The sequence below is a fragment of the Bos indicus genome, chromosome 23 (genome assembly GCF_029378745.1).
Source record: "Bos indicus isolate NIAB-ARS_2022 breed Sahiwal x Tharparkar chromosome 23, NIAB-ARS_B.indTharparkar_mat_pri_1.0, whole genome shotgun sequence".
In the NCBI taxonomy this organism is placed as follows: Eukaryota; Metazoa; Chordata; class Mammalia; order Artiodactyla; family Bovidae; genus Bos; species Bos indicus.
In genome coordinates this window covers 21,250,045-21,267,981 of record NC_091782.1, presented here as the reverse complement: position 1 = coordinate 21,267,981, position 17,937 = coordinate 21,250,045, and the positions used below count along the sequence as shown (strand labels likewise).

The 17,937-nt window shown below is 41.5% G+C and overlaps 1 protein-coding gene across 2 annotated transcripts in view; it reads left to right on the top strand.

Annotated features, from left to right (window-relative positions):
* The window catches only part of CYP39A1 (cytochrome P450 family 39 subfamily A member 1), a 118,901-nt gene that overhangs the window by 79,352 nt on the left and 21,612 nt on the right, over nt 1–17,937 (top strand). The window contains exon 12 of one of the 2 annotated variants that reach the window (XM_019986222.2): nt 3,076–4,279. The exons of the other annotated variant lie outside the window; for it this stretch is intronic. Within the exon in view, the coding sequence (XP_019841781.1) occupies nt 3,076–3,147 (72 nt within the window). The 3' untranslated portion in view covers nt 3,148–4,279. Of the gene's footprint in view, nt 1–3,075; nt 4,280–17,937 lie in introns of those variants that run through there. 2 annotated transcript variants of the gene reach the window in all.

Sequence of the window (17,937 nt, the reverse complement as noted above, 5' to 3'; positions counted from 1 at the left end):
GCACTCACAGGAAGACCCACTTCAGTTCTTTCCCAAAAGCAAGCACATTTTTTGCTAACACAGTGAGGTTTTTCTTTGGCTGATTGGTTTTCTTCTGCTGTGCTTTTGGGAGTAGGGGAATGGATTCTTGGAAAATCTCACAAGATCTATAAATCCCCCTAGTAGAAAAGTACACACTTCTTCATATAAACAATATGATGGACAGATTCAATTTCAGAGAGTCCGTGCAAGTTCTGTAACTCGTTCTATCAACTGACCTAAGAATCCGCTTGCTGAGAAACTCTGTGCCCCATTGCATTCAAACTCATGACAAAAAAAACTCATCCTCTAAGTTGGATCACCCTCCTCCTTCCTCACACTCCTCTTCCTCCAACACTCAAAGCTGACAGAACAGGTTGGTTTTCTCATTCAAGCTCCTAAGCTTCAGCATTCTCTTTGCTTTATTTGCAATGAACTGACTTCCCCTCACCCCCACATCCATTCACCCCTTGTTCATAACTAAGATGTAACAGAACCTATCAGAACATTTGGCACCCACAGAATATCCCATTGGACAGTTTTGATCTTCAGTTCAGTTCAGTCGCTCAGTCGTGTCCGACTCTTTGCGACCCCATGAATCGCAGCACGCCAGGCCTCCCTGTCCATCACCAACTCCCGGAGTTCACTCAGACTCACGTCCGTCGAGTCAGTGATGCCATCCAGCCATCTCATCCTCTGTTGTCCCCTTCTCCTCCTGCCCCCAATCCCTCCCAGCATCAGAGTCATTTCCAATGAGTCAACTCTTCGCATGAGGTGGCCAAAGTACTGGAGTTTCAGCTTTAGCATCATTCCTTCCAAAGAAATCCCAGGGCTGATCTCCTTCAGAATGGACTGGTTAGATCTCCTTGCAGTCCAAGAGACTCTCAAGAGTCTTCTCTAACACCACAGTTCAAAAGCATCAATTCTTTGGCGCTCAGCTTTCTTCACAGTCCAACTCTCACATCCATACATGACTACTGGAAAAACCATAGCCTTGACTAGACAGACATTTATGGACAAGATAATGTCTATACTTTTTAATATGCTGTCTAGGTTGGTCATAACTTTCCTTCCAAGGAGTAAACGTCTTTTAATTTCATGGCTGCAGTCACCATCTGCAGTGATTTTAGAGCCCCCCCAAAAATAAAGTCTGACTCTGTTTCTACTGTTTCCCCATCTATTTCTCATGAAGTGATGGGACCAGAGGCCATGATCTTCGTTTTCTGAATGTTGAGTTTTAAGCCAACTTTTTCACTCTCCTCTTTTACTTTCATCAAGAGGCTTTTTAGTTCCTCTTCACTTTCTGCCATAAGGGTGGTGTCATCTGCATATCTGAGGTTATTGATATTTCTCCCGGCAATCTTGATTCCACCTTGTGCTTCTTCCAGTCCAGCGTTTCTCGTGATGTACTCTGCATAGAAGTTAAATAAGCAGGGTGACAATATACAGCCTTGACATACTCCTTTTCCTATTTGGAACCAGTCTGTTGTTCCATGTCCAGTTCTAACTGTTGCTTCCTGACCTGCATACAAATTTCTCAAGAGGCAGATCAGGTGGTCTGGTATTCCCATCTCTTTCAAAATTTTCCACAGTTTATTGTGATCCACACAGTCAAAGGCTTTGGCATAGTCAATAAAGCAGAAATAGATGTTTTTCTGGAACTCTCTTGCTTTTTCGATGATCCAGCAGATGTTGGCAATTTGATCTCTGGTTCCTCTGCCTTTTCTAAAACCAGCTTGAACATCTGGAAGTTCATGGTTCACGTATTGCTGAAGCCTGGCTTGGAGAATTTTGAGCATTACTTTACTAGCGTGTGAGATGAGTGCAATTGTGTTGTAGTATGAGCATTCTTTGACATTGCCTTTCTTTGGGATTGGAATGAAAACTGACCTTTTCCAGTCCTGTGGCCACTGCTGAGTTTTCCAAATTTGCTGGCATATTGAGTGCAGCACTTTCACAGCATCATCTTTTAGGATTTGAAATAGCCAACTGGAATTCCATCACCTCCACTAGCTTTGTTCGTAGTGATGCTTTCTAGGTCCACTATAGCAGTGGTTTGCACCATCAACACCATGTTGTCTTATGAACATCAGTAACATGTGTCATAGAAGTCTCACTCAGCAATTATAAATGAGGTGTCAGATATTGGGGGCCAGAAATGTATTGAAAGACCTTTATTTGTGGTATCCTCTTCACCCAGCTAAAGTGAAGGGTGAGTCCCAGGCTCATAGCCGTGGGATATGTGAAACTGTGAAGAAACTGCTATTAGAATAAGGGATTGTACTGATGAACCTATTTGCAGGGCAGCAAAGGAGATGCAGACACAGAGACCAGACTTGTGGACACAGCGGGGGAAAAGAGAGGGCGGGACAAATGGAGAGCGTAGCATGGAAACACGTACATTACCATATGTAAAACAGACAGCCAGTGGAAACTTGCTGTATGACCCAGGGAGCTCAAACCAGTGCTCTGTGACAGCCTAGAGGGCAGGGATGGGGTTGGAGGTGTGAAAGAGGCTCAAGATGGACGGGACATGTGTATACCTCTGGCCGATTCATGTTGATGTATGGCAGAAACCAACACAATATGGCAAAGCAATTATCCTCCAATTAAAAATAAATAAATTTCTTTAAAAGAGTAAGGGATTGCCTCCTTTTCTGTCCCTTGAATAGTAGTGTTAATCACTCAGTCGTGTCCGGCTCTTTGTGACCCCATGGACTGTGGCCCGCCAGGCTCCTCTGTCCATGGGATTCTCCAGGCAAGAATACTGGAGTGGATTTCTATCCCCACTCCAGAGGATCTTCCCAACCCAGGGGTCGAACCTAGGTCTCCCGCATTGCAGGAAGATTCTTTACTGTCTGAGCTACAGGGAAGATCCATCCCTTGAATAGAAGGCTAAAATTGATGCTAGCCATGGAGAACTCATCAAGTAAAACCGTCCAGCCTTCCAAATCTAAACTCTGCCTTTCGGGAACAATCACACTGACTAAACCTTAGGTCCATACTGTTGGCTTACGTCCCTTAACTTCTATCCTCTTTCTGCATTTCTGCTTTTAGAGTTCTCTCCACTTGGTGGGTGTCCAGCAGCCGGAAGGACGATGCCGGATTCAGTTTAAACAAAGAAAATGATGTCTGCTGGAGGGCCAGGGCCATCTGGAGGAATGACTGCCTCCCATCCAGTAGCCTGGCGGCACCTAGACCTGAATTTGACAAGAACACGTCACTTAATTTTATTTTAGGATTTAGTTCAAGACAATGTCCAGGTGGCATGTGTATTTGGTATTTTAAGTGTAGACGAAGAATCAGACATCACTCTCACTGATACTGAGGCCCCAGTACAGGGTAAAACATTTCAGTGATCCAAAAAGAGGTATTCTTCAGAAGTTGGCATTGGTTTCATACATTACTGCAACAGTCCCCAACCTCTTTCGCACCAGACACCAGTTTCATGGAAGACAATTTTTCCACAGATCAGTGTGGGAGGCAGAGTTTTCGGTTTCTCCCACCACTCACCTCCTGCTGTGTGGACTGGTTCCTAACAGGCCAGGGCCCAATACTGATTCGTGATTGGGGATCCCTGCATTATTATATCAAAACTTTAAATAGAAATAATGTCATTTGAATGAAATTTTTCATACATTAAATTCACTGTGAGGACAACATACTTTAACTTCTATTTTGAAAAAAGGCTAATAGTCTTAGACGTGAAAGAGTATTAAATAATGATTTCTGGAAAGTTGCTATTTTTCTTAATATGATTCTTAACTAGCAATTGGAATTCTTAAACCACTATTAATTTAATTATTTATGAAACATGTCTAATGCTAAATATATGAAGAAAATGATCACTTTCTAAGACCTGTGAAGTCAGGGATCATGTCTGACACTCATTTCTATCCTCCATTCTGCCTAGGACAGCACTTCTCTATAGGGTATATTCAATATATGTATGTTGACTGATTTATTCATTTGTATTTTAATTAAGACGAAAGCACCCTTTTGATTCAAGGTGTTTATAATTGTAGTTGAAGAGATAATATTTTTCCTAATTTATAGAAGCTCTAAGTGACGTGTCAAGTCAAATAACATTTCAATCTACTACTTAAGACTTTCACCTGAAATATTTACTATGAAATCCAGAAAAGAAATCCTATCATGTTCAGGGGAAATATATGACCCCAATCACAGTGTGATTTGTCCTCTAAGAGTCAATAAAATGCCATCTGCCTCCTTGGTTTCACAATAAATAAGCTTTGCAGTACGTGTGTCCTCTGGATTATTTGCTCCCCTGTACTAGAATTATCCCGTGGGGTTGAAAACGATTGCTTACTCATCTGTCTCCCACCAATGGGCAGATGACTTGCTAGGAGAAAATTAAGTACTTTGGAATGCATTAACTCTTTGGGACTAATACAGTGATTTTGAAGCTTAGCTAGCAGCTTGCCGCTTAGCTTAGCAGGCTGGGGGTCTGAGGACTGAAGGGAGTGAAGAAGGCAGTTGAAAATCCACAGGAGAGCTGAGAACTGCGGACCACTACCGGGCAGTTCTTCTAAATATGGCAGATGTGCTTCCAGGGAAGGCGTGTCCTCTTCCAAACAGCTGGGGCCCACAGCCAAACATGGTATTTGCAAATGATAGACACTTGAGCTAAATCTGCAGACATTTGGGGCTAGTGTTTATCTCCTTATTATTGTTTGGTAAGGTTGAAGTTAGCTGGCAAGTTTATGCACTTAAAAAAAAAAACTGCCCAGATGTGGGAGATCTATAACCTTTGAAATCAAGCGCGGTAAGAGGAATATACTTGGAGGTCCTTATTTCTTTTCCTTTTTTTGGTAAATTAATTATTTTAATTGGAGGCTAATTAATTTACAATATTGTAGTGGTTTTTGCCATACATTGACATGAATCTGCCATGGGTGTACATGTGTTCCCCATCCTGAACCCCACTCCCACCTCCCTCCCCATCCCATCCCTCAGGGTCATCCCAGTGCACCAGCCCCGAACACCCTATCTCATGCATTAAACCTGGACTGGTGATCTGTTTCATATATGATAATATACATGTTTCAATGCCATTCTCCCAAATCATCCCACCCTCGCCTTCTCCCACAACGTCCAAAAGTCTGTTCTTTTTCTCTGTGTCTCTTTTGCTGTCTCGCATATAGGGTCATCGTTACCATCTTTCTAAATTCCATATATATGCATGTTATACTGATTGGTGTTTTTCTTTCTGACTTACTTCGCTCTGTGTAATAGGCTGCAGTTTCATCCACCTCATTAGAACTGATTCAGATGCATTCTTTTTAATAGCTGAGGAATATTCCATTGTGTATATGTACCTCAGCTTTCTTATCTATTCACCTGCTGATGGACATATAGGTTGCTTCCATGTCCAAGCTATTGTAAACAGTGCTGTGATGAACACTGGGGTACACATGTCTCTAATTCTGGTTTCCTTGGTGTATATGCCCAGCAGTGGGATTGCTGGGTCATATGGCCATTCTATTTCCATTTTTTAAGGAATCTCCACACTGTTCTCCATCCTGGCTGTACCTGTTTGCATTCCCACCAACAATGTAAGAAGGTTCCCTTTTCTCCACACCCTCTCCAGCATTTATTGCTTGTAGACTTTTTGATAGCAGCCATTCTGACTGGCATGAGATGGTACCTCATTGTGGTTTTGATTTGCATTTCTCTGATAAAGAGTGATGTTGAGCATCTTTTCATGTGTTTATTAACCATCTGTATGTCTTCTTTAGAGAAATGTCTGTTTAGTTCCTTCGTCCACTTTTTGATTGGGTCGTTTATTTTTCTGGAATTGAGCTGCTTGTATATTTTTGAGATTAATTCTTTGTCAGTTGCTTCGTTTGCTATCATTTTCTCCCATTCTGAAGGCTGTCTTTTCACCTTGCTTCTAGTTTCCTTCATTGTGCAAAAGCTTTTAAGTTTAATTAGATCCCATTTGTTTATTTTTGCTTTTGTTTCCATTACTCTGGGAGGTGTGTCATAGAGAATCCTATTTCTTTTTATTTCCCTAGCCTGAGATTTTATATAGGGTTTCCCACATGGCTCAATGGTAAAGAATCTGTCTGCCAGTGCAGGAGATGTGGGAGACATGGGTTCGATCCCTGGGTCGGGAAGATCCCCTGGAGGAGAAAATGGCAAGCTACTCCATTATTCTTGCCTGGAAAATTCCAAGGACAGAGGAGCCTGGTGGGCTACAGTCCAGGCGGTCACAAAGAGTCAGATGTGACTGAACCCAGCACACACAACACATATTAATCGAAGGTGTATATATATATATATATAAAGTATATATTTATATGTACTAACTTGAGTTTTCCACAAAGTGGAGCCTAAGACAGATTTGTATGCAGTGCAGAGAGTTCATTTGAGACATGCTCCCAGGCAGCAAACGTAAGGGATCAGAAAGAATATACCACAATTGAGTTATGTTATTAAGGTAGGCATCCCAGCCCCTATTTCAAAGGATAAGCCATGAGAGATGAGGGGACCATGTTCAAGGGCATGTGAGGAGTGGCTGGAGCATGGTAGGGTGAGGAGCATGGGATTCTGCATGTAGTTTTGATCACGTTTTAATAGAAATGTGAGATCATCTATGTGCAGAACATCCTTGTGGAGGCAGCCATTCAGGCTCATGTGATAATTAATATTAACCCTCCTTTTTCGTGTCCCTGCAAAGGGCTTATAACTTCGTGTTTACTTAGCAGCCTGAAACAGAGAAGAGCTCACGTATTTACTGATGGAATTGCAGAACTAAATGGTAGTGCCACTGGAAACTTGTAATTAAAGCAGGAAATGGGAAAGGAGGGGCCATTAAAACTGAAATCAGGAAGTCACCTGCTGAAACTTAAATGTGAGCTTTTAGATAAGAGTATGTACTCATTAAAAGGCATGTCCTTTCAAGATTTTAACGTGGACAAAAAAGGAAATGTCTAAGCCTGCTCAGGCTATATAACAAAATACCATAGAATGGGTGGCTGTAAACCACAGAAATGCAGCTCTCACAGTTCTGAAGGTGGGCAAGTTCAAGACCAAGCTGCCAGCATGGTTGAGTTCTACTGAGACCCTCTTCCTGGTAAGGTCAGTAATTTCTCAATGTCCTCACACGGTAGAAGGAGTAAGGGATCTCTCTGAGGTCTCTTGTAAGCATAGCCATTCCCTTCATGAGGGCTCCACCCTATTCTCATGACCTAATCGACCCCAAAAGGCCCCAGCTCCCAATGTCATCAGCTTTGGGAGGATTGAACGTGTGAACTTGGGGAAGGCACAAATATTTAGACCACAGCAGGAAGTAACCCTCTAAAGTTGCTCAACTTTCTAAGTAGAATCGAAAGGATTTTGTTCCATTGGAAGACCCTGGACAGCATTTGGAAATGCAGGTGATTCCTCCTCTTTTGGGCCCTAAATCTCTTGATAGAGCAGCCAGGAGCCTGGGATTGTCTCTGTGAGCATCCACATGGGAGTAGACCATGATACTTGGCTTTCATCCGCATAGCATCTTTTTTTTGTTTAAGTTTTTAGAATAAATGTCTCCATGTTTCTTCATTAATGTTGGGTCTGGGTAAGTGAAAAGAACTTATCAAAGTTTTACTGTTTTAAAATCTTGTTTTTTGTTATTTTAATGAATGGCTGTGGTTGGTTACTAACAAGGGTACACCTATACTAAACTATTTTCTTGATGAACTGCCTGTTATTACATTCTAGAAGCCAACCATATGAGCTTCTGTCACTTGAATAATTACTGTGAGGCACTTTACTAAGCCCATTGCACTCACCCACTTTTATTCTCACAATAATCCCACGTGTCAGGTGGGTTTCTATGATTATCATCCCTGTTTTACAAACCAGAGAAATAGACTTTGGAGAGACTGAGTGATATACTTGAGGTCACACATCGAGGAAGTGGCAGAGGCAGGATTTGAACCCAGGGAGTCTGGCTCCGGAGCACAGCCTCTTAACAAACAGCGTGGCATCCTTCTCTCTCGCTCTTTTGGAAAAAACATTTTAATCTTTTTTTTTTTTTTTTTTGACCTCACAATAAGGCATGTGGGTTCTTAGTTTCCCAACCAGGGATCGAACCCATGCGTCCTACATTGGAAGCTCAGGGTCTTAACCACTGGACCACCAGGGAAGCCCCACTGCATCTTCCTAAAGAGAAAAGTATTCCTCATGAGAGACAACACCATTAACCTTGTCACCGTAATCCACATTCTGGGTTCTCTGTTAAGTCTGAGGGAAAGCTGGATAATTTGTCACATAGCCTGCATTACAAACGGAAAAGGAAAAGAACCGTTGTTGCCTACCAGTGTCCTTCCTCGTCAGCTTCTGTCTCCAGGAGCCTCCAGGCACCACCCTTCCTTGTGAGTATTATACAGTGGACCAGCTTCAGAGGAAGTGTAGCATATAAGAGAGAGGGCCATTTGTTTGAAGAAAAATATCTGATAAAAATGCATCTTTTTAGTGAGGTCATATAAATACAAATTTTGGGAAAAACGTTATAAATTCTAATGATATATTTTAGCAGGCGCTGTCTATTAATAGTAATTGACTTTTTTTAAAACAGTGTTCTACCTTGTTTCTTCACAAAAATAGCCCTGGTCATTAGAGCTTCACTAGGCAATAGGTAAGGAAGATATATGGATTTTTCTCCTTCTGGCAGAGACAGCAACTAGATGAAATCTGAACAGTCTTAGTTTAAGCTTTGTCTTCAGGTGACTTAGAAACTGGGGAAGAGTTATTTTGAAAGCACTTAAAGGAAGGGAAATGATGCTTACTTCACAAGGCCTATAAACTTTGGTTTGATTTTTATTGTTATTACTAGAAAGAAACATGTTAGAATCATAGTACAGAATTGGAGAGATCAAACATCCTGGCTTTGCTGCTTAAGAAGCTGAAATCCAAGCTGGAGAAATGTCATGTGCCCTTGTAGGATGCCCAGTGACTAGTGAAGACAACCCTCTGGGTGAGTGGGTGAGATGGTTTAAATGAATGATTCTTTGAAGACCAAAAAACACAAAAATGGAACAAATGAGTAAATATCTAACTTCTTTTGGCAGCAAAACTTTTCTTTCTAAAACATATTAGTTTCTAGATCTCCCAGGGAAAAAATGCAGAGAAATCCAACTCAACATTTAGCTGACTAACACTTTGTTAGTCATGAGGTCACAAAGTACCTGTTCATTAACATATGAGACTAACCATGGCAGAAATAACTGTTAAACTAAGACATATTGTTTTTTTCTACTTTTAAAAGTAAAGAAAACAGCAATTAAAAACAGTGGGAAAATCCAGTTGATATCCTAACTGAAAGCTGCTCAGTGGTCATGGCCAACTCTTTTTGGGACCCCATGGAGACTGTAGCCCACCCGGCTCCTCTGTCCATGGAATTCTCCAGGCAAGAATACTGGAGTGGGTAGCCATTCCCTTCTCCAGGGGATCTTCCTAATCCTGGGATCAAACCCGGGTCTCCTGCATTGCAGGCAGATTCTTTACCACCTGAGCCACCAGGGAAAGCCCAAAGCTCCCTGAAATAGGAGATAGGAAGCAACTGTCATATAAAAGAAGAATAATGGTTGTACTGTGAGAAGATACAAGTTCAAGCTCTGGCTTTGTCCTTCAGCTTCATATAAGAATCAGCAAATCAGTTCAGACCTCTACGCTTCAGTTTACTCACAAGTTAAAGGTACACTGTGCACTTAATTCAGAAGACTATGTATGGGAGGGACAACTGGGGGTGGGTGTGTGTGTGTGTGTGTGTGTGTGTGTGTGTGTATGCACGTGTGCGCACACATGCTTAGTCACTCAATCATGAACAACTTTTTGTGACCCCATGGGACAACCAGATATTCACATGCAGAAGAATAAAGTTGGAACCCTATCTCACACAATATAAAAGAATAAGCTCAAAATAAATCAAAGATATATGTAACAAGCTAAACCGGACATCACCAAAATGAAAAACATCTTTGCTTCAAAGGAAGGGATTCAGAGTAGAATTAGGGATGGTGTCTAGTGCCGAGAAAAAGGGGTGAGTGCTGCTCCTCTGCAATGTTTCAAGCCTGCCTTGAGCATCATTGCTGTCCACAGAATTCCCATAGCCTCCTGTGGCTTCTGTGCCTTGCTCAGCATGGCTAGGGACTTTGCAATCTGTCTTCTCTTCTGCCTGGACTCCCTAGGTCTCAGATCTTCAGCAGACTCAGGTTGACCATCTCACCAGACTTCACCAGACTCCACCCCACTCCATCAGACAGGGATTGGCCGTCTCACTCCTCGCCAGCCTAGTGGAAGCTCTTTCTATTTAGGAAGAATCTCTCTGCTCCCTGCTTCTCCAAGCCTCACTGTACTGTCCCCAAAACTCAATTCTACTTGTTATTAAAGAGTTGGCCTTGATTGCTCATAAAACTCACAACCAAGCTAAATTTTAAGGACAGAAATGGCTTAAATTTAAAAATTTTCCAGGAAGTGATGAAAAATAGTTATGTTCCATTATTCTGGTACAGCAAAGACAAGAACGAACAGAACACATTCTAAAGGTTTATAAATATCTTGATGTAATGATACCATGAGTTGAAGATAATAATGGTGAGTTAATGCCAACAATAATAAGCATACATTGATTGAATCCTTCCTTTTGGTGTGGTTTAGTCACTTTTCCTGCCCTACCTTCTTTCAGGGAGAACAATTAAGAACGACATCCAGTAAGGAAATATTGATTTTGGCCCTCAGTTCCAAGAAATGTGATAAAATAATTCATAAAATAAGCATCCCCAAATTGTTTACAATACTTTCTTGAGGATGTTGGCTAAGATACCAGAGAGGCTTGTTTTATATTTGCTTACACTGGTGAAAATCATCAAAAGCGTTTTATTTTTCAATTCACTTACCCAGCAAAAGAAATAGAAGCAGAGTATTTACTTAAGGAAAAGAGCTTTCAAGGCAATGTTTTTCTCTGCAATACTTGACAGATTATCCACTCTCCCTTGGAGAGGACCCAGGGTGAAGAAGAGAAGGCCTTCCTAGACTGACCAGTGGGGCTTAGGAGAAAAAGCTCTAAGCTTAGTCCAAGCTGCACAGTCATAGCTTCTAAGTCCTTTGTTCTCCTCTGCAGCATGAGAAGGCTGGCCTAGACTAGAGAAGCCACAAGACCCTCCACACTTTCACATGCCTCACATCCTCTGATTGCTATGCATACACGGTTGTGTGGTATGTATATACAATGAAATATCACTCAGCCATAAAGAGGAAGGAAATTGGGTCATTTGTAGTGTCTTGGATGGACTTAGAGTCCGTCATACAGAATAAAGGAAGTCAGAAAGAGAAAAACAAGTATCATATATTAATGCATATATATCAGTTCATTTCAGTTCAACTGCTCAGTCATGTCCGACTCTTTGTGACCCCATGGACTGCAGCACACCAGGCCTCCCTGTCCATCACCAACTCCCAGAGTTTACTCAAACTCATGTCCATTGAGTCAGTGATGCCATCCAACCATCTCATCCTCTGTCGTTCCCTTCTCCTGTCTTCAATTTTTCCCAGCATCAGGGTCTTTTCCAATGAGTCAATTCTTTGCATCAAGTGGCCAAAGTATTGGAGTTTCAGCTTCAGCATCAGTCCTTCCAATGAATATTCAGGACTGATTTCTTTAAGGATTGACTAGTTTGAACGAATATATATGGAATCTAGAAAAATGGTGCAGATAAATCTATTTGCAAGGCAAGAACAGAGTTGCAGCCATAGGGAACAGACACGTGGCCATGGGTGGGGGATGGGATGAATTGGGCGATTAGGATTAATGTGTGTGCACTGCCATGTATAAAATAGATAGCAAGTGGGAACTTACTGCGTAGTGCAAGGAGCTCAGCTCAGTGCTCTGTAGTGACCTGGAGGAATGGGATGAGGGGGACGGTGGGAGGTCCAAGAGGGAGGGGATATTTGTATACATATAGCTGATTCACTTCTTGGTACAGCAGAAAGTAACACAACATTGTAAAGCAAATCTACCCCCCAAAAATAATAAATAAATATTGCATTAGTAGGTGTCTATTAAAGGCAGAATTTGTGGGGTAAATAAGTCCTAGCCACAGGCCTTTCTGCATGAAGGAGATGAAGGGGATGAAGGGCAAGGCAGCTAGAAGCAGTGGAAAGAACACTGACTGTAAGCTCAAACATCTCCATCTCGGTTCTGGCTCCTGCATTTACAAGCTCTCTTACTATTTGAGCTCTCTTGGCCACAGTTTCCCAGCCTATAAAACAGGAAAATGATACTCGCTGGCTCATCCTGGTGGTTAAGACAGATCATTGTGAACTCTGTTGTTTCTAAAGTATCATTCAGTTTTGAGATACAACCATGATAAAAGACAGGTCTAGATCAACTTGCCCACCCCTAAGCTTCAATTTTCACTCCAACTCTCAGCACTGCTAGGCCTAGGAAATGTCTAGCTGTCATTTGGGGGAAACTCAATTGTATTTTTCTCCAGTAGCTATAAGCACTGTCCTCTGCTTGTCATGTCACACATGTCCTGACCCTTTCTTGCATGTTTAAACAAACAAGGCTCATATGGAGCCCACATACTTCATATTCTCCTCGACCAGCTTGCTGTGAACAGCTTCTGTTCTTTTCTAAGTAAAATTTCAAGGTTTATATCTCCCCGTTTTCTCTTGTGGAAGAGGCCACCATGAACTCTGGAGCTGGTTTTTTCCATGAAAATGCTCTTCATGAGAAGGTAAACATCAAAACCCAACATACAAGACAATAAAGCTTGTCTAGTGAAGCACTGATGCTTTTGAACTGTGGTGTTGGAGAAGACTCTTGAGAGTCCCTTGGACTGCAAGGAGATCAAACCACTCCATCCTAAAAGAAATCAGTCCTGAATATTAATTGGAAGGACTGATGCTGAAGCTGAAACTTCAATACTTTGGCCACCTGATGCGAAGAACCAACTCATTGGAAAAGACCCTGATGCTGGGAAAGATTGAAGGCAGGAGGAGAAGGGGATAACAGAGGATGATATAGTTGGATGACACCACCAACTCAATGGACATGAGTTTGAGTAAGCTCCAGGAGTTGGTGATGGACAGGGAAGCCCGGAGTGCTGCAGTCCATAGGGTCACAAAGAGTCAGACATGATGTAGAGACTGAACTGAACTGAGTGCCCAAGATGCACTTCCAACATTTTTTACCCACGTAGCATTAATTCATCCTCTGGTCAAAAGGAAAAATAAGTCCAAAATAAAATAAAAACTAAGGCATTCTCCTCTATAGGTCAGGATCTGAATTATAAATGGATGAAACTTGTAGAAACCACAATCCAGTTTGAAAGACTCTACATGTTGAGATTTGTGCTGAACTTTGTCTATATCATAATACAGCACTCGAGGAAATAGCATCATGGAAAGCCAGAAAATCACAGCTTGACCTCAAGAATGTCCTCATTAGAAGAGAAGTTAGAGCTTCTCCCTCCCAAAAGCTCGTCTAAGATCATGTATCTATTACAACCCTGTGATAAGTACTAACATTGTCTTCATTTTTCACAAATTTTATTCATTTATTTTTAACTGTGTTGGGTCTTCATTGCTGCTGGGGGCTTTCTCTAGTTGCACTGTATGGGCTTCTCATTGCAGTGGTTTCTCTTGTTGCAGACAACAGGCTCTAGAGTTCGGGCTCTGTAGTTGCGGTGCACCAGCTTAGCTGCTCCGCAGCATGTGGGATCTTCCCAGACCTGTGTCCCCGCATTGGCAGTTGGATTTTTATCCACTGAACCACCAGAGAAGTTCTATCTTCATTTTTGAAAAGAGGAAACTGAGGCACAGAAGGGTTGAGTCATTTTCTAAGTCACACAGGGAAGAGGTGCGCAGCCAGGATTTAGCCCAGGCATTCTGGCTCCAAAATCTGTGCTATTGACTTCGCCTTAGCTTCCTCTTCCCTAGTCACTGTGAATGCTTTCCCCCAAAGAAATGAGTCACACAGAGGTTTAAGATATTGTGTTGAGGCTTTCAAATCCCCACACCTCTCTCTAAACACTAATTAGGCAATCGTCTCGTCCAGTGCTTTATAAACCCAAACATATCTAAGATTTTTAAAGTCTTATGAAGCAGTGCTGTCTACCAGGAGGATCATTTAGTGCCTTTTAGTTCTTACTTGAAAAATCTGTTTTCCCTAAATCTTTTCACACTTCCATCATTGCCATCGTTGGGAGGAATAGCATATAATCAGAGGAAGGGGACTTAAACAGTGATGAAAAGCATTCATGCTGTCTAGCTTGTTAGCCTTGTTATGAAGATGCTTCAGTGATTTCATGCTGAAAACATCTACAGAACTCCATCCACATTCCATGAAGCCACAGGATCAATCTCCAGACCTCCTGTGTGGTAGGTGGCAAGTGCTGTACATGCTGAAGAATCTGGATACATTTCCAATGAAACAGCCACCAGTTGGCAATGATTAGCATTTATAAGACTTGATAGTGTAGTTTGGGGGGCAGGGAGGAGAAGGTAAATTCAACCTTTTACATATTCTCCCAGGCAACTAGTTTCTATTAAATATTGGTCTTACCATTGTATTTCAACTCACTGTCTGTTTCCCTTTCAACAGTTATCCTTTGCCATAATTGAGACAATTTCACCTAGGAAGAAAAGAATGGATTTAAATTAGTCAAATAGGAAATTAAACATCACTTTGATATGAGGTCAAATATGAGGAAGAAATGAACCATCTCAATGGATACTGAAAAGTTACTCAATATAATTGTTACCATTACTGATTTAAATAAATTATTTTACATTAAAAAAAGAACAAAATAGCTCATTGGTAATTTTTATACGGATTACATGTTGAAATGATAATGTTTGGGGTACACTGGGTTAAATAAAATATATTTTTAAAATTAAAAAGAAAAACAGCTATCCATTATACCACCAACACATGTGTGCATGTGCACACACACACACACACACACACACACACACATACAGGTAGAACACATATTACTGGGACTTTCTGAATTATGGGCATCCATCCTTATCATGAGATTATATCAATAAATTGATATTTAGAAAAAGATAGAAAATAATAGATCATCATTAACTTCAGTGGGTGCTGAAATAACTGCTGCTATAAAAATCTAAGAGAGGCCAAAGAATCATGTCACCCCTCAGTGGTGGATGCCAAATCCACATCTTCCTGAATCCAGAGAACCATCCTGTCATCTGAAGCTGCCCTTCGGTTCAGTTCAGTTGAGTTCAGTCGTTGAGCCATGTCTAACTCTTTGCGACCCCATGAATTACAGCATGCCAGGGCTCCCTGTCCATCACCAACTCCTGGAATTCACACAAACCCATGTCTATCGAGTTGGTGATGCCATCCAACCACCTCATCTTCTGTTGTCCCCTTCTCCTCCTGCCCTCAATCTTTCCTAGCATCAGGGTCTTTTCAAATGAGTCAGCTCTTTGCATCAGGTGGCCAAAGTATTGGAGTTTCAGCTTCAACATCAGTCCTTCCAGTGAACACCCAGGACTAATTTCCTTTACGATGGACTGGTTGGATCTCCTTGCAGTCCAAAGGACTCTCCAGAGTCTTCTCCAACGCCACAGTTACAAAAGCATCAATTCTTCTGTGCTCAGCTGTCTTTATAGTCCAACTCTCACATCCATAAATGACTACTAGAAAAACCATAGCCTTGACTAGACAGACCTTTGTTGGCAGAGTAATGTCTCTGCTTTTTAATATGCTGTCTAGGTTGGTCATAACTTTCCTTCCAAGGAGTAAGTGTCTTTTAATTTCATGGCTGCAATCACCATCTGCAGTGATTTTAGAGCCCCCCAAAATAAAGTCAGACACTGTTTCCCCATCTGTTTGCCATGAAGTGATGGGACCAGATGCCATGATCTATGTTTTCTGAATGTTGAGCTTTAAGCCAACTTTTTCACTCTCCTCTTTCACTTTCATCAAGAGGCTCTTTAGTTCTTCACTTTCTGCCATAAGGGTGGTGTCATCTCCACATCTGAGGTTATTGATATTTCTCCCAGCAATCTTGATTCCAGCTTGTGCTTCCTCCAGCCCAGCATTTCTCATGATGTACTCTGCATATAAGTTAAATAAGCAGGATGACAATATACAGCCTTGACGTACTCCTTTTCCTATTTGGAACCAGTCTGTTGCTCCATGTCCAGTTCTAACTGTTGTTTCCTGACCTGCATCCAGGTTTCTCAAGAGGCAGATCAAGTGGTCTGGTATTCCCATCTCTTTCAGAATTTTCCACAGTTTCTTGTGATCCACACAATCAAAGGCTTTGGCATAGTCAATAAAGCAGAAATGGATGTTTTTCTGGAACTCTCTTGCTTTTTCCATGATCCAGCAGATGTTGGCAATTTGATCTCTGGTTCCTCTGCCTTTTCTAAAACCAGCTTGAACATTAGGAAGTTCACGGTTCACGTATTGCTGAAGCCTGGCTTGGAGAATTTTGAGCATTACTTTATTAGCGTGTGAGATGAGTGCATTTTGTGCTAGTTTGAGCATTCTTTGGCATTGCCTTTCTTTGGGATTGGAATGACCTAAGCCCTTTTTATTTTTTTAACGTTCTTTTTTGATGTGGACCATTTTCAAAGTCTCTATTAAATTTGTTACAATATTATTTTTGTTTTATGTTTTGGTGTTTTGGTCACGAGGCATATGGGATCTTAGCTCCCCGACTAGGGATTGAACCCACAGCTGCACCCCCTGCACTGAAAAACAAAGTCTTAGCCATGGAAAACCAGAGAAGCTCCCTTCACCCTTTTCAGTGCCTTGATTCACGTCTTCCTTCACGCTGGAAAAACAAAAGCAGAAACTACAGACTGCTTGCTTTGTGTCTTTTCCCTTCAGACAAGTGTTTCTTTCTTTTTTTTCCACCTCTGGTTGTACTTTGTTGAGCCATTTCCAATCTCCACAGAGATCTTCAGAAACATTTCCCCAAACTTCGTCCCTTTTCCTCTGTGGAACACAGCCACATTGCATTTCCCAGCCTTCCTTGCAGTTGGGTGTGGCCATGTGACTGAAGTCCCGGCCAATGGAAGGTGGACAAAATTGATACATCACTTCTAGGCTTATCAAAAGCCATCTGCGCACAGCTCTGTTCTCATCCTCTGTCAGGGTTTCAGTGAATGGTTTGAGGCCCTCGGAGATGGTGGAGGCCTGGACAGATGTCTAGGTCCCTGAAAGACGGTGCAGAGAAGCATGAGCTCCTTTCAGCTCAATGCACATTGAAATGTAGACAGTACATAACAAACTTTCACAGTGTTAAAGCACTAAACTTTGGGGATCGTTAGTTCTGCCAAATAACCAAATGTTACATGTTTACATAAGAATCAAATAACATAATTTAAATGCTGTGAGTCCCTTGGATCAGATTTAAATACACTTCAGCATCACTTGAAATTTATTTCTGTTACCGTGCCATGAAGAAAACTAAGTTTCTTAGTTTGGAGTGCAAGTACCATAAAATGAAATTAAACAAAGTTAATTTAAACCAGATTAAAATACATTTGATTTTCTCTATTTTGTACATCAATAAATAAGATGTGGCAAAATATTTCTCTATGCTTTTCAGATTTTTATGTTCTTTTTTTAAATTTTATTTATTTATTTTTAATTAATTAATTTATTTTAATTGGAGGCTAATTACTTTACAATATTGTGGTGGTTTTTGCCATACATCGATATGAATCAGCCATGGGTGTACACGTGTCCCCCATCCTGAAGCCCCCTCCCACCACCCTCCCCATCCCATCCCTCAGGGTCATCCCAGTGCACCAGCCCCAAGCACCCTGTCTCATGCATTAAACCTGGACTGGCGATGTGTTTCACATATGATAATATACATGTTTCAATGCCGTTGTTCTTTTATATGAGTCTTTAAG